The sequence below is a fragment of the Trichechus manatus genome, unplaced genomic scaffold, assembly GCF_000243295.1.
Source record: "Trichechus manatus latirostris isolate Lorelei unplaced genomic scaffold, TriManLat1.0 scaffold00020, whole genome shotgun sequence".
In the NCBI taxonomy this organism is placed as follows: Eukaryota; Metazoa; Chordata; class Mammalia; order Sirenia; family Trichechidae; genus Trichechus; species Trichechus manatus.
In genome coordinates, this window is record NW_004443956.1 from 13,508,982 (window position 1) to 13,535,967 (window position 26,986).

General features: G+C 46.9%; 1 protein-coding gene across 3 annotated transcripts in view; it reads right to left on the reverse strand.

Annotated features, from left to right (window-relative positions):
* Positions 1–26,986, reverse strand: part of PRKAG2 (protein kinase AMP-activated non-catalytic subunit gamma 2) — a 405,892-nt gene that overhangs the window by 271,228 nt on the left and 107,678 nt on the right. For all 3 annotated transcript variants that reach the window (XM_023727952.1, XM_023727953.1, XM_004372778.2), the window contains exons 2-3: positions 25,087–25,155; positions 14,922–15,201 (exon numbers count right to left, since the gene is read on the reverse strand). In XM_023727952.1, coding sequence (XP_023583720.1) covers positions 14,922–15,201; positions 25,087–25,155 — 349 coding nt within the window. The remainder of the gene's footprint in view (positions 1–14,921; positions 15,202–25,086; positions 25,156–26,986) is intronic.

Sequence of the window (26,986 nt, forward strand, 5' to 3'; positions counted from 1 at the left end):
TCAAGATCTATCCTGAAGTACAATGCTATCAGTGAAAGGAAAATATCCATAAGCCTACAAGGAAGACCAGTTAAGACGACTATTATTCAAATTTACACACGAATCACTAACGCTAAAGATGAAGAAATTGAAGATTTTTATCAACTTCTGCAATCTGAAATTGATTAAACATGCAATTAAGATGCATTGATAATTACTGGAGATTGGACTACGAAAGTTGGAAACAAAGAAGGATTGGTTGGAAAATATGGCCTTGGTGATAAAAACTACACCAGAAATCGCATGATAGAATTTTGCAAGACCAACGACTTATTCATTGCAAATATCATTTTTCAACAACTCAAAGGCACTTAACAAAACAACAACACTGTTCCTGATTGCTAAAGGAATAATGAACTGTCCAGTGTATGAATATAGCTGTCCTTGTTTCAAGAAACTAGGTTCTTCCCTGGGTCTCTGGTAAGGTTCACTCTTACCCTGCTCACAGGGTCCCTAGGAGTCGGGGAGAAGGGGAAACCAGGCCTCATTCTCCTTCACATTCACCATAACCACCCTGAACTGAATGAGTAGGTGTGAAGTTGAACTCCTCAGCACTTGGTCAAATCCCCAGGCTCTTCCCCAATAGTAGAAGTCCCTGGATGGTGCGAATGATTAACACACTTGGCTACTAACTGAAAGAATGGCCGTTTGAACCCACCCAGAAGCACCTCAGAAGAAATGCCTGGCAATCCTTCTGAAAGGTCACAGTCTTGAAAACCCTGTGAGCACAGTTCTACTCTGCAACACATGGGGTCACCATGAGTTGGAATAGACTTGTTTTTTCACCTCAGTAAGTAGACAGGACTAGGTTTACCTATACACTGGTTGGTTATTCAAAGGCTGGATTACTATGGTTGCAGATATTCAACTTCACAATTCAAAAATCATTCCTTACGATTAAACCAAACCAAAAGCCTTTGTTTCCAATAGAAATATAAACACTCGTGAGAAAAACAGTATTTCTGACAGCTCAGTGTGAAGGAGATGCTCTTCCAGCAGGCTTGTCTAGGAGACAGGGAAGGAACTGGGAGATAAAATCTGGAACTTATAAAAGAAGAGGGGGGAATTCTTCTAGAAATGTCAGGAGAGGTGAGATCTAAGATGTCTGAGTTAAAATGACTAACATCAACGTTTGTCATCAGGCCAGGGGACTGACTTACTCCTCCGTTTCTCTGTCAACTCAGAGTTGTTGCATTGGGGTGAAGAGTAGAATCTGGAGTTAGACCACCTGAGCTCAAATCTTGGCTCCCCCACTTACTAGCTGTGTGGCCTTAGACAGTGACTTAACCCTTCTATGCCTCAATTTCTACTTCAATAAAATGGTAAAAATACTACTTCATAGACTTGTCATGAAGATGAAAAGAATTATTACATATAATGCACTTAGAACGCACAGAGTAGGCATTATAATTTTTTTTAACATCAGGGAGCAAAGTTTGGTAAGTTATGAAATTAAATCATTCTGTAGTCATGCCTTGTTGACTGTACAATGTTATTTTTGCTTTTTTAAAAAAATGCAGTTCTTGAACATACTGACACTTCCTCATCTCCAAAGGCAAGACAATCCTAAATCCAACTGTAAAAACTCTTTTAGAGATAAAGATACACTGTACGGGAAGGTTCTACTGCCCCACAGCCACTTAGACTTCTTCTGGTACTGGAGCAGAATTGACCAGATAAACATTCTAGACTTCATGGGCACACGGTCTCTGTTGCAACTACTCAGTTTTGTTGTAGAGCAAAAGTAGCCATAGAAATAACAAACAAATGGCGTGGCCGTGTTTCAATAAAACTTTATTTATAAAAACAGGTGGCAGGCTGCATATGGTCTATGAGTTGTAGTTTGCCAACCCCTGTATTAGAGGAAAAGGCAAGAAAGTGGGTTATGTATTGGTTGGGATGATTGACCCTGATCATCAAAGGGAAGTAGATTTGCTACTACACAGTGCGGCTGGAAAGTGTATAGACGAAAACCCCAGACACCCCAAGACATACTTGAATTGACCTACCACTGTGCTTCCAGTAGACCAGCAGTAGTTAGTGAAGGACTACAGCTTCAAGCAAGCAAGACCACCAAGGGATAAGATCCCTCCAGAATCAAGGCTTGCTTCCCTTCCCTGGGCAAAGAACACCAGTGAGGTACTTGCTGGTTCCATGACCAGTTGTATAATTTAGAAGTATAGCTTCCTTCCTCCTGTATTCCCTTTCTTGTTCTTGGGGTGTTTAAAGATTGAATTACCTCCTTTTCTTTTTTTAAATTTCTCTTTTAAAATTATAGGGATTGTAGTTTCTATCTTTCCTCTTTCTTTCCCCCTAATAATAACAATGCATAACAGTGTTCAAACTTTAGCATGTATGAGTATCACCTAGGGAGCTGTTAAAACTTTAGATTCTACATTTATCACTTAAGCCACAAGTTAGAGGACAGAAAGGCAGGATGTGGACAGAACGTGAGGAGCAATGGGCAGCACCTCAAGACTGAGGGCTCTGAAAGCAGTGGACCATGGTGCCGTCCTTCCCAGATATAATGGTGGGGCACAATACTGGGAGCAGAGCACGCACTTACCATTGAATGTCGGGTAACTGGATCAAGTCAGAAGAGGGCATTGTTGCAAAAATGGGGACAGTGTGTGTGTGTGTGCGTGTGGGTGTGTGCAAATGCTGGGTAGTGATGGAGTAGAATGTGACCTGTTAGGTCACCTGCTAGGGCCTCTTCTCTGGGAACTTCCTGACCACACCTGGGGTTCCTGCAGCTCTGTCTCTGTTGCATGACCCTGCCCCCTGGCCACACTGACTGCTTTGGGGGTTCTAGCTGGGCCAATCGGAGACCTGCCATGAGGAATTTAGAATGTCAAGTAGAGAGACACAAAGGCTGGGATCCTCCAGAGTTCAGAGGGAAGATGTGTGAGCCCCTGCTGCTGAGGTCCCCAGGGCCAGCCTGGCTCCTTCCCGAGTCCTGGATGTGCAGTCCTTCTTTGAACTCCACAAATACCCCCAAATCTTTCCAACAAACTGCCTTCCTCGTTCAAAAAACAGGGGGGTGGGGAGGAGAGTGAAAGGATGGGGACCAAATATAGAATCAGAAATAAGGCTGGAAATATAGCCCTTAATGGCCCTTTTTGACAGATTTGGTTCTAAGATTTCTAGCAGTTGATGCAAATGGAAAACTGGGCTGTTACACCATTAGTGTCCATTATAGTCAAAAACAATCCAGTTGCTCAGAAGTACAGCAATTCTTGGTACCAAGACCAGACAGGAAATTTCTCCCAGGGGTCTTGGGTAATGGACAGTGTCTAAAACATCCTACACTGGACACAGTGGGCTGGTGGGGCTGGCTGTTTGTATAAAGATCCTCCATTCAGGCTGATGGCATTGCTCTCAAGCTCAATTTTGTGAAATCATTCTAGGGCAGGGGCAGCAATATATAGTCTGGGTATCTTGATACAGGAATAGATTTTCAAGCATGAGGAAAAGCAGATAGATTGCATGCTATTCAAGCAAGCCCTGTGCCAAGCACAATTGAAAAATCAAGTGGAGAGGAGTCCAGTGGCCCTCCCAACCAAGGAGTACTAGAGTGCAAGTACTGCAGGCAGCACCTAAACACAGACCTGGAACTTCCCACTTAAGTGACGAAGGACTGGGGTGGGGCTGGCTTCCTTTGGGAAGAGCCAAGGAACTGGGCTGTGTGGTTCAAGGGCAACAACATGGGCTGTTTCTCTGGGGACCAGGCTCACCCTGGTCTCAACACGCCATCCCAGTGGGTTTCTGTGGAGAAGCCACACACCCCCACCCCAACCCAGGGCCAATTAAGGCATGTGAGGGCCCTAAGCACTGATAATCTGTGGTGCCCTCATCTCTGCTTACCCATGCATTTGAACAGGATATGTGAGTTATATCTATACACACGCATGGGTATGTACGTGTGTGTGTGTGTGTGTGTGTGTGTCTTAGCTATCCATTATGTGATTTCTTTTTAAATGTGACTATAATATTAGTGATTGAACACAAAAGTGGTGTATACCATTTTAGAGGAATGAGATGGACTGGACTATAAAATTTTCAGTGGATGCGAGGTACTAAGATTTTACTATATACCACATTTTCTACAAAAAGAATATTCCACATATTCTACAACAGGGAAAATGAGTCAGGGAACTTAATTGTTTCAACAATTAATGTAAAATTCTGTTGATCTCCCACAATGAAAAATTAACTTTGACCAATTTTGCTTTAAATGGCTCATACTTCAATTTTTATGCTTGTTTCATAATAAATGCTATAATTATAAATGAACAAATGAAAAGATGTCATAAAAGAAAATTTAATGATCAGAAAACAAATACTGCAACAAATTACTATATTTTATTTTTAGATTGATATTTTATCTCTAATGTGTTATAATTAAAAACATTTCTTTCTATTCTTTGCTCTTAGAAATTCTTCAATGATTTCGTCCCAATTAAACTGCTAAACAATATCTAAATGAATTGAATCTTGCTTGAATCACTGTCGTATGCTGAGGATTTCTGAGTCTCTTTAGGGATGAAAATAAGCATTCTGTTGTGCAGTTTGTGATCATTAAAGTTAGGAATATGCATAAAGAATTTCAACATTGGGAAGTGCACATTGTATTTTATCTTCTATTATGGAATCATACATGTCTACATGAGTAAAATTTGTCTTTCCTGAATCTGTAAAGTTGGTTCTCGTGTAAGAATGAAATTGTCGCATTTCTCCATAAAGGTCTGTAGTTAAGTCATCAAGATAAGCCTGCACTAATTTCTCGGATGCCTTCATACGTTCTTCATCAGGTATGTCCACACTGTTTAAGAAGTGAAATCTATTTGAAATAACTTCATACACTTTTGCCCTTCTTTTCATGAAAGATTCAAATGTGTCAATGATGGTGTAGTATGTGGTTGTGCAAAATTGATTTCTGACACTCGGTGATACTTCTGGAGCACTTCCATCATTTACTTGTTTCTTTCTAATGCTTCTGCGACTCTGAACTGCTTCATAATCAGTAGTTGGCAGTTCTGTTTTGTTGTGTTTTCAAAATCTTCTCTTAAATTATGTAAATATTCTGTTAATGACTGCTAGAGATCTGTGCATGTCTTTAAATTTACTTCTGAATCTTGGAGAGCTCGACTTGTCTGATGACAATACTACAATATACTATTCCACATAATCAACATAAATACATACTCTAGTGTTCATTTTGTTGGCAATGTTTTCAGCTTCTCTTTTTATAACTCATTTTTTGTATCTAGTCTTCCGCAATATTTTGTAAGGCATCTAGAATCTGAGTGCACGGTTCCAGGATTGCCCTTATTGGTACAGCATGCATTTCCCAACGTGTATTAGAAAGAATTTTAATACTCAATTACTGCCTAAATATGTTTGACAACTGCCCATCAGTGAGTAGAGGCGTCAAAAAATGTGTAGAGTAACTGAACACTGAAAAGAATTAACTGCTTCTGGACAACAATCCACTGCACTACGTCCTACAAGATTAAGCGGATGTGCACCACATGGTACGAAAATGGCGTATTCATTACGTTCTAAAATTTTCTGATGCATGCCTTTATAATGTCCTGACGTATTGGCAGCATTGTCATAGGACTGGCCTCTGCACTTAGAAAAATCAGTTTTGTAAACTTCACATAAATAGTGAAGTACTTGATTTGCAATTCACTGGTATGACTTTTTAAGCTAGTAAATGTGATAAATTGCTCGACAGGTTTTCCATCTGTTGTAGATAGATCCCTTAAAACAATACTTAGCTGATCTGTTTAAGAAAGATAAGGAGTGGAATCTACAGACAAACTGAAATATCGAGCTATACTTATTTCACTGAAAATAGTTGATTGAACTTTATCACTTATGAAGTTTATTAATTCTTCACGTTATTTTAGACATATATGATGGGTTGCCCTTTCCAGCATTACCGTATTTTGAGATGTGACCTGCTAAAAATGGATCAAACTGAACAAGTTCAAGGAAACCCTGAAAATTTCCATTTTGAGGGGATCCAAACACTTCACTTCTTCCTCCAAAAGATAGTCCATGTTCAATAATTGTTATAATGACAGCAACAACGCATTGCAAAATGGCTTTCCAATTACTGACATTCTTCATTACTTTGTGTTTCCAGTTCATGAGTTAAGCCAAAATCATGTCTTCGGTTTAAATACGACAACATACAATCTCTGTGAATTGGACTGTTTTCATATTTACCAGTCATATTTGAGTTGCACCAATTGCTAAATCCATCCGTAGCAAATAAAGAATTAAATGATTTAGAACTGAATAGTTTGCAAACAAAATAATATACAGAGCCGACTGATGGAGAATACAGTAGCCACTCCCTCTTACAATGTTCACCATTAGCTTTGGACCCTAGAAATATATTCTGGCTACAGAACCTTGTTTGTTTACCATCCAGAAATTTTCAACACAAATTTTCAAATGGTCCACCGTGATGTTGATAATCACTTGGCCCTCCTTCAATCCAATAATTTATGTTATTAGAACAAAAATTATTCCACAAACAGGATCTGTATTTCTGTTATTTATGAGGTCTGCAGATGTGGCATTTCAGATTCTAAAATAGTTTCACTTTCTACACCATTATTAATTTTTTTATTACAGAAAGAAGTGGATGCAGAATTTGGAAAAATGCTGTTATATTCATATTGCTATTGGTAATTTCAGCACTAGCTGTACTAGTACAATGATTCCATTAAATTCCTGCGTTCAACAGAAGAACTCTCTTCTGATCCATTATGTTTTAAAAAGGAAGTTAATTTTGGAATTGTCTTTAGGGATTCACAAATCCTTTTCTGTTTATCTTCTGTGAGCTTTCGTTTTTACACTCCACTTAGTTGCTGCTGTTCCATTTTACCTGGATATAAAATTATATCACTTTTTAAATTTGGTTCTACTGTAGCAAATACATTTGAATAATGGAAAATAAAATTTATAAAACAAGTAAAATTTATAAAATAAAATTTACATTCGAATTTAGGCATTAACACAAAAATTTATATTTGAAAATTGGTAAGAAATTGATTTGGAACATGTAATTTTGTTCTTCAGGTCTGAGATAGTCGAAAGAAATAGCACTTACAAGGCAGTCAGAAATAATTTCATTCATCATAAGATGTTTGTTGAGGGGCTGTCTGCAGATCTTGACAAGTGTTTTCATCTTGAAATAATACTTAAAAACTTGGCACTCAGTTTTGGTCCTTAGAGGCCACATCTTCACAGTTCATTGGACTACTGCTGATACCCAATGGGAGCGAGAGCAATGCAAAGATGTGACAGAAATACAAGGGTAGGCTCCGTTTGAAGACACATTTTGGTTCCCTTCACGCAGGACCAGATACCTCATGAGTCACATGATTATAGTGCCACTGGCATGTTCGTATGTGGTCGATGAGAAATAACTGAATGTGAGGTTATACCCGATTGGTCCGAAATGAAAAGGAAAATATCTTATCGTATACAAAATTTGTAAAAGGTATCAATTTCATTTAGTGTCCTGCCAATTCCTTTCCACTGTGGCACTCACTCTTCGTTGTTTCCTGTCTGTTTTGCATCTGTGCATCTTTGCTTAGGACAACTGGTGCCCCTGTTTTCTTGATGCCCTAAGTACATGCTTACCTTGCTTACTGGGTAATCTGTCCCTGCCCTAACCTAATTACTCTTGTCCTGTGAGCAGGCCAGGGCCAGTCGGTAGCCCTCCAGTGTCCACCATGGCTGCCTGGCAGATAGTGGAGAAGTGGGCATCACCTTGATGGCACCTTTCAAGAGATACCAACTGGACACTTTCTGAAGGGCCTTCTAAAATCCTAAACAGAGAAAAGCAGCATGAACTGCCTTCTAGGGAGCTGAAACTCTGACCCTTCAACACCAGACACCCCAGGCCATGTTCATACCGATGGTAAGGAGGTGGTTACCCCACTCCCAGCGTGTCCCGGTGGGAGCCCTGCAGAAGTAGTGGTGGCACCACAGTGCATAGCCCCAGTCACGGCACTGTTAGCAGCTTCCTGCATTACTGCCCTGGTAAAAAGCAATTTATAGTCCCCAACCTCGAAAGCACACAAGTAGGGGCTCAGAAGGGAGGTCCAGAGTGGACTCCGGCTGGTTAGTGCAGGGGCCTGGGCACATTCATCGGCCTGTGCCTGGGCTCTGGGGGCGGAGCTGGGAGGACATGCAAGCTCCACCCCCCAGGCCTCCACAGCTTTGCCCTGCAGACCAGGGGTTTCCCCCACTCTCTCCCAGGCCCTGACCTTGCCATAAGCCCCCTGGCCTGCGCCTTGGAAGCAGCCAGGTCTTGGACCCTCTTGACGGCCCACTCTGAGAGTCCAGCCCCCATGAGCGCTCCTCAGCATGCGAGAGAGAGAGAGACAGACAGACAGACAGACAGACGGACAGAGGGAGATATGGGTGCCCAACTCTGCTACCTCACCTGCCTTCCTCCCTCAGCCTGTGGCTCCTTAAAGAACAGGTGAGGGAATCTGTCTCCCTGGGCAGGGCAGCCACCAGAGCAAAGGCATGACGGGCATCACTTGGGCTCCTCCGAGCCCTGCCGCTTCATGGCTGTGACGCCCAGCGCAGACCGTCCCCACCCCTCCACCTACACCTCAGCTCTGGCTCCCACCCAGCAGAGGGGATGGGGAACTTCAGATCTGCCCTATCCCCACCACCTTCACATGCGGCGAATGAGCACGCACTCTTTTCTGCTCGCTTCCCCAAACTCCTTCGCTGCTGTATTCCAACTACCCCTCCTAGCTCTCCACCTGGCACTAACACTGGGACCTGAGCTGTTCCCAGGCATTCCTGCCAAGCCCTGCCACCTCCTACCACATCTGTGCCTGCCCAAAATACAGGTCTGCACTCTCAACAGGTATTTAAAATGTATTCAATTTTAATTACCAATAAATGAATAAAATGAATAATAAATAAATGAATAGTCTCAAAAAACCTGAATGCCTGTGAGAAAGCACAAGCCTCCTTTGACTTCCCACGTCCATCCTAGTCCTTTACTCAGAGGTGGTCACTGGCAGCCTAGTGCACATCCTCCTTAAAAACTGTTGTGGTTAGTTGGTGTCGAGTCGGCTCTGACTCATGGTGACAAACAGAACAGAATGTTGCCCAGTCCTGTGCCATCTTCATGATTGCTGGTAACTGGACAATGTGATCCAGAGGGTTTTCATTAGCTGAGTTTTGGAAATAGATTGCCAGGTACTTCTTCTAAGTCTGTCTTAGTCGGAAAGCTCTGCTGAAACCTGTCCACCATAGGTATCCCTGAAGGTATTTGAAATACTGGTGGCATAGCTTCTAGCATTACAGCAACACAGTATGACAAATTGACAGATGGGTGGTGTTCTTTAAAAACAGAAGTTACATATATGCTCTAAACCATTATATGCATATGTTTTCTCTCCCTAAATGGTTCCGGTGAGGGTTAAGATTGTGTGTCAACTTGATTGGGCCATGATTCTCAGTGGTTTTGCAGTTATGGAATGATGTAGTTTGGCAGTTATGGAGTGATGTAATCATCCTCCATTTTGTGATCTGATGAAGTCATCCCTCATTTTGTGATCTGATGTGAGCAGCCAATCAGTTGAAAAGGATGTTTCCTCGGGGGTGTGGTCTGCATCCAATATATACAGATGTTCTGGCAAAGCCTGTGTACTCTGGATCCCGCATTCGACTCGTCATTCTCGGACCTCCGGTTCTGGGGACATGCACCAGCAGCCTGCTGCCTGACTTGCAGATCTTGGGAGTCACCAGCTCCCACAACCCCATGAGCCAGCAGCCTTCCCCATGACCTGCTGATTTTGGGTTCATCAGCCTCTGCAACCATGTGAATCAGGAGAAGCCTCCAGCCTGATACCTGACCCATGGATTTGGGACTTGCCAGCCTCCACAACTGTGTGAGCCATTTTCTTGAGATAAATCTCTCTAAATATATTTATATATATATACGCTTCACTGGTTTTGCTCCTCTAGAGAACCCAGTCTAAGATATTTGATACTGGAAGTAGGGTGCTGCTCTAACAGATAGCTAAAATGTAGAAGCAGTTTTGGAATTGGGTAGAGACTGGAAGAGTTTTAAGATGCCTAATAGTAAAAGCCTAGATTGCCTTGAAGAGATTGTTGGTAGAATTATGGACTTCAAAGGCAATTCTGGTGAGGGCTTAGAAGGAGGTGAAGAAAGCTATAGAGAAAATCTTTATCATCTTAGAGAATACCTATGGCTCCAACAACAGAATGACGCTAGATGTGGACATTAAATGTGCTTCTGATGAGGCTTTAAAAGCAAATGATGAACATGTGACTGGACAATGGAGGAAGGGAAATGCTTTTTATGCAGTGGCAAAGAACTTGTCTGAATTATGTTCAAATGTTTGGTGGAAGGTAGAACTTATAAGTGATGAACTTGGATATCCGGCTGAGGAGATTTCTGAGTAAGATCTTAACAGGGCTGTGTGGTTTCTCCTTGCTGCTTATTGTAAAATTTGAGAGGAAAGAGATGGACTTAAAAATGAACTGTGCAAAATGAAAACAAAGATTAAAAACTTCTGTTGTACAAACTAAAGCCGCATGTTCTGGAATGTTCACCAATGACATGGCTATGCAATCTTTTGTTAAAGGGATTAAACCTGTGACTGCTGGATCTAATCAACTACCACAGCAGAAAACCCATCAGCCAGACTGAAAGGGGCGGGGAGAAAGAATGCTGTCTGCCTCTTGGAATTCTACAGGCAGGAAACAGGCCAAAGGAGCTACATCTGTTCTCCTCCAAGAAAAGAAAAGAATCATCCTTGGAGCAGCCTGGAGTTCAGCAGAACTGTTGGTAGGCGCATAGGAAGCAGAGCTACCTGTATCTCAAAGGGTGGGGCCAAGGCCACTTAGATTTCAAAGAATCAGTGGAGTGTCTTTGTAATTTTGATGAGAAAGGATTAGTGTAGTGTGTGTCTTAAGTCATTCTCTTTTGAGATATGAAAGAGATTAAACAAGCAAGCAAAAGAAGCAGAGATGGGGGGAAGGGAGGTGCCAAGCCACATGAAGACTGCCCAGGAGCAGAAGCTCAAAAGAGACAAGGACCTTCCTCCAGAGCCGACAGAGAGAGAGACAGCCTTCCCTTAGAGCCAGCACCCTGAATTCAGACTTCTAGCCTCCTAAACTGTGAGAAGATAAATTTCTGTTTGTTAAAGCCACCCATTTGTGGTATTCCTGTTATAGCAGCACTAGGTAACTAAGTCCCTCATACCCGCTTCTAGCTGTCTTATTTGTTGGTCTGCAAGTCCGGCAAGGACTGAAGGAAAACAGTTGAAGAGGGATGAAAATCTAAAAATCATAAATAAGGTCAAGATAGTGAAAAGGAGAAATATTTTAAGACATTGAAATGATTTATTGGGCTCAGATCTTAAAAGAATAGCTCATTCCTAAGTAGGGCAGTGGGCAGTACCAAACTTCTAGGAAGAAGATGATCAAAGGCAGGAATGAGCCGAGGCCCCATCCCTGGGGACAGTGACTCCACATCCACGTCCACCTCACCAGGGTTCCTCTCCAGCCCCAGCACCTGACTGCCCGCTCCGACCTGACCCAGGCAGGTCAGCCTCACCCATTCCGGGGCTGCCCTGCCTACATAGTAAACAGCCCATTAGAGCTGCAGTGTCCCAAAACCGCCCAGGGGAGATCCAGAGAGGGGCCTGGAACATTGCTCTGCAGACTTGGGCAAAGAACACTGTGAGGGCTGGTGGTTGGACCAAGTCTCCCTATGGCTCTGGCTTCTGTGGTGGGTGAGCTCAATGTGGGTAAAAAGGCTGTGGTCTTGGATCAGGCCCTATTTCCCTAATGTCACACAAGTACTTTGAGTCCAAATCTCTAGAAATTTTTTATGCAAGGTGGCTGGGGAGAAGAAAGGTCTCATAGTTAGGTGAAAACACATTGACTTAGAGAAAAGCGTGCTGCCCCATGGCCCCGCAGGTGCACATAAAGAGAGGCCAGGAGGTGCCCCAGCCCCACAGGCACAGGCATCTTCATTGGTTTATGTAGAAAGAACTATGAGGCCCAGGACTCTTTTCCCCATTCAGGTAGAGAAGATGTGCTGCTCTGCCTCCAGACAGTGAAGGAAGACGTGCCTGGCAGAGGCATGTACCTGGATCCTGTCCAGGGCTGCCCCCATCCACGGAGGGTCTTAGGCAAACCCTGCTGGGCACAGATGCTCACCCTTGGGGCCCGTGAATGCCTCAAGCGGGCTCTGCGTGGCCGCTGCAGACATCTGAGCCCTGCGCGCCTCCTGGGATGCTTAGCTGACTACGTATTCACATAGGAACTGTTTCAGCTGAATCGGTCAAGCAGCTTACTTTGTCCTGGAAGCATGGACACACAGAGATGTGCTGGGTGGGGTAGTCTGCTGCTCCTGGGCCTGTGTTCCTGTCTCAGGCTTCTGGGTGTGGGGTGCATCACTACCTGACTGGCTCCCAAATCAGTGGTATGTCCGAGTTGTTTGTTTATTGAATTACTGCCCTCACCAGGGTCCCGGGACCTCTGCCACCTCCACCTCATGGTCAGGGACTGGTTGCAGGGCTGACCTTCCGCTCTCAGAACACACGCTGCCTTGGCCCTGACTTGGTGCCTTGCAGGGGGATGGCCTGCTCCCTGCCCCCTTCCTGCTGGCTCTCCCTGGCCTCCGAACATGGTCTCCTGTTTGCCCGTGGCTATGCCTTCAGAAACTCCCCTGGTGTTAGCAGGCCTACCATGCTACGCCCACACACCCACCATACCCCAACTGGCAGTGAGCAGTTTGGAGCCAGGCCTAGTTCTGCGGTCACCAACACATGCGCGTGGTGCCACCTTCAAAGAAACGGGGTGTCCTAGTGGAGTCAAGGGTTGATGTTCTCTCCTTTTGGGTGTGGTACCTGAAGAAACACTTGAGGATCTCAGGATGTCCACTGTTATGGATTAAATTGTGTCCTCCAAAAATATCTATCAACTTGGGTAGGTCATGATTCCCAGTATTGTATGATTGTCTACCATTTTGTCATTTGATGTGATTTCCCTATATGTTGTAAACTCTATCACTATAGTGTAATAAGATAGATTAGTGGCAGTTATACTGATGAGGTTTACAACATTAGGTTGTGTCTTAAGCCAATCTTTTTGAGATATAAAAGAGAGAAGTGAGCAGACAGACAGGGGACCTCAGACCACCAAGAAAGCGGTGCTGAGAGCAGAGTGAGTCCTTTGGACGCGAGGTTCCTATGCTGAGATGCTCCCCGACCAAGGGAAGACTGATGCATCACAAGGACCTTCCTCCAGAGCCAACAGAGAAAGCCTTCCCCTGGAGCTGATGCCTTGAATTTGGACTTGTAGCCTACTGGACTGTGAGAGAATAAACTTCTCTTTGTGAAAGCCATCCACTTGTGGTATTTCTGTTAGAGCAGCACTAGATAACGAAGATGTCTGTCAAGTAAACAAGTGCTGCCCAGCATGTGATGACTGCAGTTCGAGAATGCACTGCCCCCCGCAGGCTTTGCACCTGGGGTCTCCGACCACATCCACCCAGTGTCCTGCCACGAGGCCCACGGGGCCACAGGTCACACCTCACTCAGGCTGTAGGTTGTGTGTTTATAGTCAGACTTATCAACAGACAGAGAGGCAGACATCCACAGGGATGACCTCAGGGGTACTAGGATCACAACCCACACCACCAAAAAGAGAAAAAAAAGAGACACCCCCTCCCCGTTTCCTTGTAAGTCATAAGGACTGAAATTTTACTCTCAGGACCTCGTCTTCTAGGCTGAGTATCCCTGGGTGGTGCAAACAGTTAATGCACTAGGCTGCTAATCAAAAAGTTGAAGGTTCAAGTCTACCCAGAGGTGCTTCAGAAGAAAGTCCTGGTGATCTACTTCTGAAAAATTAGCCATGGAAAACCCTATGGAGCACAGTTGTACTCTGCCACCAACTGGACAGCAACTGCACTGCCCTAACCAGGCAGGTCTTCTTGAATGCAGACATGGCCTGGAAAGAAAGGAGCACACGCCCCAAATCTCTGAGGCTCGAGAGCAGATGTGGTTTCCAAATCACTGTCTTCCCCCAGAGAAGCACTTTAAGTCAGCAGAGGGAGTTGGGAAGAGTAGGGAGAGGCACTGAAAATCAGGAGAGGAGCTAATGAGCCCCATCTGCTTTACAGCTTTCCTGGTATATTTCATATTATGCCAATTTGAGACCATTTTGTCCTCACATCTCAGACACCCACGAGCCTAAGAAACTCCCTCTTAAATGCACGCATTTCCTATCATTACCCCCTTCTCCAGTAAATCAACTCCAGGTCTATTCCCTGATGCTCAGGGCCCAACAGACAAAGTCAGGTTCCGCTAGAGACAGGTAGACTCCAACCCCCAAATATGGAACAGCAGGGAGTGGTGCAACATGTCAGCTGACAAGAGCAAAGTCTGGGTCCTCTGGCCCTGGGTAAGTGGGCCTCACCTCAGCTTCATGGCACTACTGCTTTTCAGAGAATGCCGGGGGGTGGGGGTGGGGGGGCACAGGTTCCACTCGGTTGTCCTTACCAGTGACACTGGGGGTCTCACGCGGTATTTATGGTGACCCCATGGGGCCAGGCCATACCAGATGGATGAGCTTCTGATAGAAGGTTAGTGCAGGAGGAAAAGGACAGGTGGAATCTGTGTTCTGAAGGGTTTTGTTCCCAGGGGGGACAGACACAGACTCATGCGCCCACCACCCAGTCACTGACAGTCACCACCAGCTCCTGAGCCCGCAGGCACCATTGGCCACCAGCCACATGCAGAGAAGGCCCTGGCAGCCCGGCATCCACCTGAAACAATAGCATCAGTGCTTACTTTTTTTGGAGCGGGAGAAGAACCGGATGCCCCCAGGCGAGGTAGAGGGGTTGGAGCTCGGGGAGGACTCCTTGGACGAGGAGCGGAAGATGCCGCTGAAGCTCATGCGGCGTGGGGAGCGTGGGGGCGACTCCTGGTAGGAGAACGGGAACACGGTTCTGGGTGAGCCGGGGCTGGTCTTGGGCCTCACGGGAGCAGACATGGGGCTGGAGGGCTGGTGCTGGGGGCCTCTGGAGAAGAAGCCCTTGGAGGGGCTGCCCGAGCTGAAGGGGCTGTCCACCTGCAGAGACAGACAAGCAGAGGTGCCTCCTGGACCTGTCATTGTCACACTGGCCAGCCCAAGGCCCCTCGAGATGAGCTGCCCCTCCTGGTCTCCTGCCCAGGATGGAGTGGGATAAGCATCTGATCCAAGGACGGCCCATCCGTAGGCTGGCTGGCCACCCCATCCCAGAGGCCCGGTGACACCTCCTAGGTGGAGGAGAGGAAGGGAGAAGGGGCGTGGGAACAGGTGGCTCAAAACTATGCTTCTTATCCTTTAACCTTTGAGTTGCCTTCTGGCCTTTACTTCTCAAGACCTTACTTCTGTCCTTCTCAAGGTATGACTATGATGGAATATTGTTCTCCTGCCCTACCACAAAGGAGGAGACACACACATCTTTGTGATCTGGAAGGGAGCAGGCCTCCATCCCAAGGGACCCTGGTGCTAGGAGACCATGGGTTTTCCTCCTTGCAGCCCTGGCTCTGGACGAGAGGAATGCTGTTCAAGGTCAGGACGAACAAAACCAACAAGCCCAAACCTCAGACCCTCACTTCCTTGATTACTTACAATTGTAGCTATAAGGCATAGGTTGAAAAATTATTGGACACCCACAACTTTTTTTTATTTAAAAAAAGGTATTGTGGTCAAATATACATTACAAAACATTTGCCATTTTAATCATTTTTAAGTGTACAATTCAGTGACGTGAATTACGTTCACCATGCTGTGCAACCATCACCACTATCTATTTCCAAAAGTTTTTCATCACCCCAAACACTCTGTACCCCTTCAGCAATAACTCCCATTTCCTCTTCCCCTAGCCCCTGGTAACCACTAATAAACTTTGGTCTCTAGACACTTGCCTATTCTAGATATTTCATAAAAGTGGACCATACAATATTTGTCCTTTTGTAACTGACTAATTTACTCAATGTGATGTTTTCAAGGTTCTTCCATATCATAGCACGTATCAAGACTTCATTTCTCTTTATGGCTGAGTAGTATTCCGTTGTATGTACGTACCACATTTTGTTTATCCACTCACTTGCTGATGGACATTTAGGTTGTTTCCACCTTGGGCTGTTGTGAACAGTGCTTGAGTGAACACTGGTGTACAAGTATCTGTTAGAATCCTTGCATTCAGTTCTTTAGGGTATATACTTAGGAGTGGAATTGCTGGGCCATATGGTAATTCTATGTTTAGCTTTTTGGGGAATGGATCCCATAATTTTAAGCCAAGGCACACAACTCACAGACTCAGTGACATATCAAGTGTGCCCTGTAAGTGTGTGTTCCTGCTCAGAAAGGCTTCAGACCATGCACTCTGGGTGGGGCACGCCTGGGTTCAGGGCCCAGCTCTGCCCCTTACTGTACGATCCTGGGCATGCTACTGAGTCACACTAAGCTTCAGTTTCCTCATCTGTAAAATATGCCCTCACCTCAAAAGGCTATTTGAGGTCGGGTGAGATTCACCTATGAACGTCAGCAAAGCACCAGTTGCACAGTAATCAGTTAACCTATGCTAAGCTGCTGCTCTCTTACTACTTGGTAAACATACAACACTGGAGCAGAAAGGGCATCCCCATTCAGGGCTCCACCTTCCAGCAGCAGGAAAGAACAGTGACTTGCCGGCGGCAAGCACAAGGCCTGGCAGAGAGCAGTCTAGCACTTTTCAAGCCACCTTGCAGGCCCTAGAAGCCCTGAAAAACCCTGGCTGGTGACCAGCAGAGTTCTGAGAACGTGGGTCCAAGCCCACCTGTTGGGGGATGGGTAATAGGCCCAGGGCATCCTGCTCCAGGCACTGTGTGGGGGCCAGACCCAAGTAAGTGCTTCCAGAGGGCCCACCCTGATTCCGAGCTTGCAGCTCACAGAAGGACACAATGCCACCATCAGCACCATTAACCACCCCAGGGTTTGACCTCTGCCTGGGGGTTCTCCACCCTGCCTAAAGAATCAGAAGGGAGCCTTGTTACTTCCTTCACTGAACAGTGCTGGGGGCTACAGAACAACAGACTGAAACTCATCTCACTACAAAGGAGCAGTCAAAAATTTTCCTTTTTAACCATTTTATTTGAAAATCACTTACATTCTGTCTGTATTTGGTGTAGCTACTATCTCACCTATCTATGGGATTCAGGCTTTCTGAAGTTTTTTCTAATCTCAAGAATAACTTTTATTTGCTGGGAGCAACAGAGAAAGAGAGAGTCAGGAATAGGAAGAAGAAATGGAATGTGTGTCTAATTGCCTCCATGAACAACTGCCCCCTTTGCCAAGAGACCAGAACTGGATGGTGCCCAACTACCATTACTGAACATTTTGATCAAAGATTCTATAGAAGAATCCTGATCAAAAGGGGGGAAATGTAGAACAGTATTTCAAATTTCCATGGACTCCAGACTCCCTGCAGCCATAGAGGGAAGATGAACCCCTGAAACTACTGCCCTGAAATAATCTTTAAACCTTAAGCCAAAAATATCCCCTGAAGTCTTCTTAAAACCAAACAGTAGTTTAGCTTAACTAGTAAAGAATGTCTGCTTTGAGCATTATGGTCTTTTAAGATCTACAGTGAAACCTATGAGAACCAGAACTCAGTGGGACTGCCTTGTTTTTCCGGGTCTCATTAGTTTTCTGCCTCTGACAAGGTGCAGTCTTACCACTTTTCTATTGCTCATTTTAATGGAAAATATTTGAGTTTTCCTTCTCTGACAGGTTTCCACCTTACACAAGTTCTGGTTTTTGCAGGTTTCACTGTATCTATATGGGAACAAATTGACAACAGTAACTCCAAAGATTAGATAGGAAACTTAGGGGGCAGTGAGTTTATGTTAATGGGGGAGTAACAATTCAGAAAAGGAGGGTGAGAATGGTTGCACAACTCAAAGAATGTAATCAATGTCACTGAATTGTACATGTAGAAATTGTTGAATGGGCGTATGTTCTGTTGTATATATTCTCAACAACAACAGCAAAACTAAAATGAATTACAAAAAACAGAATAACTTTTAATGACTCCTCCGGTGGTGGGCAGAATGTTCATATGGACAGGGGTGGGAGATGTTGATAGAAAGCATGGGGAGAAGCACGGACGAGAAGTAGAGAGTACATCCTGAAGCAGGAGGTGAGCCAGGATTCTGGAGATGGAGGTTCAAATTCAAATCTCGGCTCCAGTTTCTACCATCTCAGTTTTCTCACCTATAAAATGAGGGCACTGGGCCTCTTTCATGGGGTTGTGAAGATGAAGGGTGCAGTACAAGAACAGCATTTAACAGTTCTGGCACATAGTGATTACACCACATATATCGGATCAGTTCTCATCTCATGAGTTCTGTACCAGGAGATACTTGATATTTGTGGAACTTTGGGTGGGAGAGAGGGCCAGGCTGAATCATGGACAGGCACTGTATACTGTGCTGAGGACCTCATCCTTTTCTGAGGGATACCACTGAAGTATCTTAAGCAAGGGAATGGTACAGCCAAATTTATTTAAAACAGACTATTCTGGAAGCCTCCATAGTGTCTCCCTCATCATCTTGCACTGAGTGTTACTGAACCAGAAGGCAGGAGAAGGTGCTGGCTGAGAGCACAGAGGTTTAGATCATAATGCTTTTAAGTGTTGGGGCAGGAGTCTGACCTCTGAGCCTGTGTCCTTACCTATCACACCACACACCCCAGAGAGCGGCAGAAACATTTGGAGGAAGGCCTGGAGAATACCAGAGGAGTCAGGGTCAAGCATAAGGTCCAGAGGTTGACTGTTAAGCTACTAAAGTCACTTTTACGAACTACTCGAAAGTCTAGCCCCAAAGATAGTCTTCATGTCTAACCGTGATCCTTGCATTAAGGAGGAAGAGTTGCCCATGTGCTGGTGCTCAGAACCACGGAGGGTAATGGGGACACACAGTAAGGCCGAGGTCCTCAAGAGCTCTCAGAGAATGGCAGACCAACAGCTATAGCATTAGGCAAGACATAGTGCTATAAGGATGGTGCTGATGAAGAAAGTTTCCAAAGGGTAAAAACCTGCCTGTCAAAGCGCACTCAGGGAAGGCCTGGAAAGCCAGATGACCTTCGGATGGGCCTGGGCCAGAGGAAGGAGTCCAGGGGCCACCACAGACAGGCCATGGGGAAAGCTGAGCCAAATGCCACTGGAAAACCAGTCACAGAGGGCCTCAAATGCCCAATAAGGTTGATGGATGATGAGGAACCTCATGATCCTACTGAATGAAATTCCATCTTGTCTTCAGAATCCCAGGCCCACCAGGCCAGGCACCCGGAAGTCAAGCCTGAGGAGGGCCCAGGAGGCAAGCCTTCCTTCTTCTCCTTGAAAGTGGCCTAAGAGTGTGGGTCCTGGGTCTGCTTGGCCGGCCATCTCTCATGGGATACTGTGAATGGAATCATCCTCCTGGACAGTGAGACCCTGGGCTGACTTTGGAAGACCTATCCACCTGGTCTGTTTCCAGCTGGGGTGGGCTGGGCAGCGGTACAAACAATGAGTGGTAGTGAAAGCCACCATGGCCAGCCATAGCTCTGCCTTTATGGAGCCATCACAGAGAATCCTCTGAGGATTTTAGTTGGACGAGTCCTAGGTTTGATGTACAAAGCACCTAGAGGCTCAGAGTGTCTGTTCGCTTCATAGAGGCTGGTAGGGAACTGGCACTCAGGCTGGTGCCAAAACAGAGAGAGAAGGGAGGCAAAGCCTGACTCCCCATCAGGGAAGAAGGGGAGGGAGGTGAGACCTGGCTCCCCACTAGGGAAGGAGGGAAGAGAGGTGAGGCCTGGCTCCCCACCAGGGAAGAAGGGAGGGGAGTTGAGGCCCCGCTTCCCAACAGGGAAGGAGAAAATTCCAGGTACGTCAGGATGAGTGAGGGTCTAGTGGGGCCAACTCAGGAGAGACCAGGGTGATCAAAAGACTGGACAACAGGCATCCTTGGGGGCCACAAAAGGGAGGCCAGGAAAGGTGGGCCTCAAGGTAAGGTATACATATGGATCCTGGGGACCAAGAGAGCAGTGGGGAAAAGTCAGGGAGACTCCTCCCTGGGAGACAGATTCGAGTGGGGAGGGTGCGGGACCCCAGTCCTGGGGTCCAGATTTAGCTTGGCACCACTTCCCCAGGAGTCTGCCAGCTGGAGGTGGGACAGCTCAGTCTGAGGCCTGCAAGGCACCCACAAGCCCAGACAGAAACGGCTTGAAGTTCTCAGGGAGAAGAGCCAAGAGAGACAGACTACAAGATCCAGAGTCCACAGGTTTCAAGCCACACTAGTGAAGCATTTGCATCATTCAGGTAAGAGATAGGTGGCTGCATTTCTTCTAAAGCAGATTTCACTCTCCACTCCTAAAAGGAGATGTACTGAGATCACCCTTCGCCCAGGGACCTACCACTGGAGCACTTCTGGGTGCTGGCACCCTTCTACATTATTACACACATAAAAGGTAAGGGCTATCATTACAGGTTCAGAGAGAGCAAGCATCTTGTCCAAGCTTACACTGAAGGCAAGTTACCAGGAAAGACGAACAGGGGAGCTGGGTGATTGTCCCAGATCAAGCGAAGAGAACCCATGGTCATGTGGAATCTTGTGGGAGGAGAGGCTTGAGCACATTCTAAAGGAGAAAAAGTCTATAGTTTGAAAGACAGCAGTGAGGGGAAGGCAAAATCCAAGAAGGATTCCATTAGTAAACAGTTGAGCTGACATGGAAACCCCAAACTTGTACCTCCATTTTAACGGCCCCTCACTATTCATCCCTATTAATAATGAGGTCAAGACCATGTGATTGCAAGGTGCTGGATGATGCCGGAGTGCTGGCTGGCACTGCCCTGCTCTGCAGACCCTGGCCCAAGAACCCCTCTATCCAGCTGTGCAGATTCAAGGGGACCAGCAGATTATGCACAGAGACGTGTTACATAAAAGAGTGGCTGCCTTTCAGGGAAAGGACACCAGAGAGAGAGGTAAAGAGAGGAACTTGGCAGGCCCCTGTTCCTTGTTTCTATAACCTGTATCAATTGGTGTTAAGGACAGTGATGGCCAAGAAAACCTGAATGGGACCACAGGCAGCGAGGCCACCTCTACCTTCATCCATCTTCCTTTAAGTGGTACCTAGGAAATGGAGTAGGCCTTCAAGTATCAGATAGAGATTTAACTTGGCAAGCATGGAAGATTTCCAATCACCATGCCCAAAGAGGAGGGATTCCCTAAGGGGATCGGGATCTGATTCACAAGCTACCGGGATGTGGAGACAAGCCAGAGGGGCAGGAAGCACGCTGTGGTATTGTAGGCTGCTAGCTTCTGCTTTTGTTCTGTCGTACCTAGGGTCGCTGTGAGTTGGAACCAACTTAACGGTACCTAACAACTGCCTCTCTGCTTCACCTTAGTCACTACCTCTGTGTTGCCTGCCCCACCTGCCCCAGGTACAGCGGAAAACGTACTGGACTAAGAATCAAGCAAAGCATGGCCTTGGATTCTCTATCAGCCCAGAACTAAAACAATTTCCGAGGCCAACTCTTCAGACAAAGATTAGACTGGACTATGGGACATAAATTGATACTCATGAAGAGTGTGCTTCTTAGCTCAAGTAGATACATGAGCCTAAATGGGCAGCTTCTGTCAGGAGGTGAGATGAGAAGGCAGAGAGGGTTAGGAGCTGGTTGAATGAACATGAGAAATCAGGGGTAGAAAGGAGAAGTGTGCTGTCACAGTCTAGGGACAGCAATTAGGGTCATATAACAATGTATGTATAAATTTTTATTATAAGAGACTAACTTGAAATGTAAACTTTCACTTAAACTACAACAATAAACAAACAAACAAAAGAATCAAGCAGGCTGGGTTCAGGCTTGGCTCAATTGTTAAGGAGTCATGTGATCATGGAAAGTCTTCTCACTGTCCTGAAGGTCAGTTTCCTTGTTTTTAAAATCAGTGTATTGCTGTATAGGACCCCGGGACCTTTGCATAAGCCTAGGAAGGAAGCCCCATTAATGACAAAAACGAATATTCCCATCAAGCTGGTAGGATGGGGGACTTGGAGTTAGATTTAAGTTACCTTAAAACTAAGAAACATGATCATATCTTTCACATCTGAGTTCACAGTTCCCACCCACCCACACCTGATTCAAAGGTGTGACCTGGAGGCTCTCACATGGGGTGTCATAGCCTGACAAGGGTTCCAGGGGCAGGAATCATCACAGCTTCCATGACCTCTGCTCTCTGGTTCCCAGGTGCATTGCCTCCTCAGGCACATCAGAGGCTCCTGCACAGCCCTTCCTCACCTCCCCATTTTCAGTACTTCCCTCCTTTCTACTGTAAGAGCCTGGCAGCATCTCCTAATCCTCTTTCTACCTTGCTGTTACAGATTGAATTCTGTCCCCCCAAAAGATGTGTTGAAGTCCTAACCCTAGTACCTGTGAGCTCAACCTTGTTTGGGAATATGGTCTTTGCAGATGCTATCAGCTAAGTTAACACGAGGTCATCTTGGAATAGGGTGGGCCCCAATCCACTCTGAGTGGTGTCCTTATAAAAGAGGAAAGGAGAGACAGACAGAAAGCAGATGGCCACGTGACTATGGAACTATGCTGCAGCTGCAAGCCAAGGACTGCTAGGTGTCCCAGAAGCTGGGAGAGACAAGAAGGAATTTTCCTCTAGAGCCTTCCTGGCTAACTCCCTGAATTCAGACTCCTCGCCTCCAGAACTGTGAGACAATACATTTCTGTGCTTATAAGCCACCCAGTTTGTGGAATATTTTATGGTAGCCCTAGCAGACCAAGACACTCCCTATCAAAACTTATCCTCAGAAAGGACTAGATACCAGTAAGAATTTAAACCATGCTCTCCTTTTCAGGGGTATTTACATTTTGAACTGGACCACTAATTTAAGGGACAGAATTTGGCTGGGGGAGAGCGAAGCCCTTCCTGGGCAATTTGGAGACTAGTCCATGTAAACAGTCACCTAACCTGCCAGCTAAAAGGCAGGCCTTGCTAGGCCGATAGAAATTCAAGGCTAGTGGAATCTAATGGAAAGTGGAACCAACAATTGTCAGGTCAGGAGGAGGAAGTGTCTGCCCCTCTTGAGATGGGCAACACTGGGATGAGGCTGGGGCTCGAGTTGGGGTAGGGGAGGCCCAAGCACTCCCTCCCTTCCCTTCCCAACACTTCGCTTCTGAGGCCTGTCTCTGGGTTGTATCAGGTGCTAAAAGATACAGGGAGAAAGAGGATACTGTTAAAGAATACGTTTTCCTGAATTTCTGTTAAGGGTGGTGGAAAAATTTGGAAATGGATAGTAGTGATGGTTGCAGAACATAGTGAACAGAACTAGTGTCAAAATGGTTGAAATGGCAAATGTTTTGTTATATATACTTTACTACAGTTTAAAAAAGGAAAACAACAAGATGTTAGACCGAGAATAAGTGCCTTCCCAGTTAAATAGAAACTTAGGTTCCTTCAATCTTCTGTGGCCTCTGTCGCTAAGCCACGTGCTGGGTGACACTGTCTACTACAACCAGTCACCTTCTTGTCCTAACCCTGTGAGAGGGGAAGGCCCACGGCCTAGACTTCCCCACACCACTGCTAATGTCACCAGAGTTCTGAGTCAATGTTGGGTGGTGGTAAGAAAGCTGTCAGGGTCCTTTTCTGTCCAGACACCATTCATTCGTGACAACGACTTTACTCGGGAACCCGTCTGGAGAGCCATAGTTGGGTCAGGGTGGGGCTATGAGGTTCCAGCACTATTGGCCCCGCCCCAGCCAGAGCAGCTCTGGGTGTCTTTCCCCTAGTCCGAGGCCCTACTTCAGTGCTCACTGATGTGAAGGAAGCATTTTATGGCAACAAGCGCTGTGAGTCCTGCAGCCGGGCCTGACCAGGCCACTGCTCCTCCAGGCCCTCTACCTCTTCCCTGCTAGCCCAGGAAGCTCTGGAGGCCACAGCTGCTGCATCCTCTAAGAGCCATTTCTGGCTGGGCCAATCACTGCTAGTGGGATTGCTTATTGCCGGGCAGGCAGGGAGCAGAGCCAATTTCTCCCACAGGTCTAAACCAATTTGTTAACTCAATTGCATGTAATTCAAAATGCTTAGGGAATAGATTGGCCTCGTCCAGCACTGTCCTTCCCTAGTCTTGGCTGGCATCACCCAGAGCCCAAGAGTCAGCCTTCACTCTGTATCTCCACTCTCAGATCTGCTCACGCCCCTCTCTCACCCGGCTTGCTGCCAGCAGCACCCTCCTCAAATCCCCACCACAGCGGTCAGAGGTGCAGGGCTCCCAGGAGGACTCCCCCACCCCAGGCAGCCTTTCCACTCTTTCTTGTCCACCACACCCCTCCCAGGGCAGCGTTCATCCCCTCTCTACCCTCACACACTCCCGCTGGGCCGCCGGGTCCAGCACAGCCTCGTGGAGACACCAGCTTCCTAACGGAAGAGAAATTACTCAGTGTTGGGCCAGGAGAGCAGCGAGCTGAGTGGCCCAGGAGAAGCAGAAAGGAGGATGAAAGAGGAGAGAGGCAGTGGCATTGGACAAGGGGTGAGGGTAAAACCAGGTGGAAGGGGGAGACTGAAGGTTGGCCTATGGGGGGTGGTGGTGGGCGGGACACGTTGAGGAACTCGTACCTGTGAAGGAGAGTAACCGAAAACCACAGATGACCCCAAATCTCATATCTATTGATGCTGTCAGCCTCCTTGCTTTGTTACTTGGTCCCTGGGGCCCAGCTGTTTCTCCATGACTCCGCTTGCTTTGGGGATTCTAACAGCAGCAGTCGGGCCCAGAGGGAGAAGGAGGAACAGGAGACAGCCCCCCAGAGTGTTCTCAGATGGGGCAGCAGGTGCAGAGAGGGGCTGGGCCTGTGCAGTGACCTGGCCCAGTGTCTACCATGACAAGTGGCGTCTCGGTGGGCCCCCAGGTAAGCCGGGAGAAGCTGAGAGGGAGGCAGCTTACCTTGCGAGAATGCTTTTCTGCGCTGTCCAGGTCTCCATCCAGGAGCGGCATGGCGAAGGAGCTCAGGTCCTAGGACACAGAGAACACTGGTCAGTCACGTGGCTTTGGCCCAGGGGCTTCAAAGGGCTCTAAGTGTGCACCCCTCCTTGCTGGTTCCTTCTCTTGAAAACCAACCACCAGGGATCAAGGTGGTGAACGAGGTTCAAGGAGGGTGAAAAAGCATTAGCCCCTCTTCAAAGTTGCCCCCCCCACGCCATGCTCCCCTCCAGAATGCTGAGCCCCACTTCCAGCAGTGGTCACCCTACCCCCCACACCTGGGGGAGGAGGAAGGAAGGAAAATGGACAGGAAGAGAAGAGGCAAAGGAGGGAAAGAGAGCGTGGGGAGGGACAGAGGCCCATCCAGGGGTGTTTGGGGATTGGCTGAAGGGCAGGACAGGGACAAGGGACCTCAACAGCGTGGGGAAGGCCTATGTATGTTCGGGAAAGGCCGAGGGGTGGGGCAGTAGCTGTGTGAGCCACCAGTAATCCCCATGCTGTGTGACCCAGAGGACAGACAGAAGCTGGCACAGCCATTGGTGGGACCTCGCCATACACTCACGTCCCAAACAAAGTAGCCCTTTACCCTCAGCCCTGCTCCTCCTCCCTCCCACACCCAGGAAGTTGTCACATCCAGAGGCCTGCTCCTTCACCTTTCCTCTGCCCCGTCCCCTCCCGCCCACCCCGCATGGAGCCCACGCTGCCCCTTGAGCCTGGGCTCGCTCCTTGGCGGATGGCTTGTTCTCCAAGCATTTCTGTCTGGCCCCAGTTCTCTCCATCCTGCAGAGCTCTGCGTGCAGAGTGAGCTGGAGAACACGAGCCTGAGTGTGCTAGCCCCCACAAGCCCAGGGCCTCCTCCATTAGCAGGGCAATGGCTACTGCAGCATGCTGGCATGTGCTGACCTCCCACAGATGCTCTGGCCTCACCTACCCTGGGGGCTCACCCCTGGAGCATGAGAGGACCACCTGGGAGGACCTCATGCCTGGGCCCCTTGCAGAGAAGAGTTGGTGGCCAGGTGCAGCCTGGGGGAGAGCCAGCTCCCTTGCTTGGCTCAGCTCCTCAGGTGCTGCTCAGGGTGAGCCAGAGTGGGTGCTGCCTGAGCCCTCAGCATCAGTCCAGCCAAGGCCCGGTCCACCCCTGCAGCCTCCCTCTGCCAGCACAGCCCACTGAAATGTTGGTGTTTTCCAGAAGGACAAATACTGCATAAGACCACTATTATAAGAACTCAAGAAAAGGTTTAAACACAGAAAAAAAATTCTTTGATGGTTATGAGGGTGGAGAGGGAGGCTGAGGATTATTTACTAACTAGATAGTAGATAAGAATCATCTTAGGCAAAGGGAAGGACAGCACACACTACAGGGGAAGTCAGCACAACTGGACTCAACCAAAGCTAAGAAGTTTCCTGATTACAATCAAACACTTTGAGAGACAGAGCAGCAGGGGTAGGAGTCTGGGGACCATGGTTTCAGGCAACATCTTGGTCAATTGGCATAACAAAGCTTATTAAGAAAATGTTCTGCACCCTACTTTGGTGAGTGGCGTCTGGGGTCTTAAAAGCTTCTGAGCGGCCATCTGAGATGCATCAACTGGTCCTAACTACCTGGAGTAAAGGAGAATGAAGAATACCAAAGACACAAGGAAAGTATTAGCCCAAGAGACAGAAGGGGCCACATAAACCAGAGACTTCATCAGCCTGAGACCAGAACTAGATGATGCCCGGCTACCACCAATGACCTGACAGGGAACACAACAGAGAGTCCCTGATGGAGCAGCAGAAGGATGGGGTGCAGAACTCAAATTCTAGTAAGAAGACCAGACTTAATGGTCTGACTGAGACTGGAGGAATCCCGGAAAGCATGGCC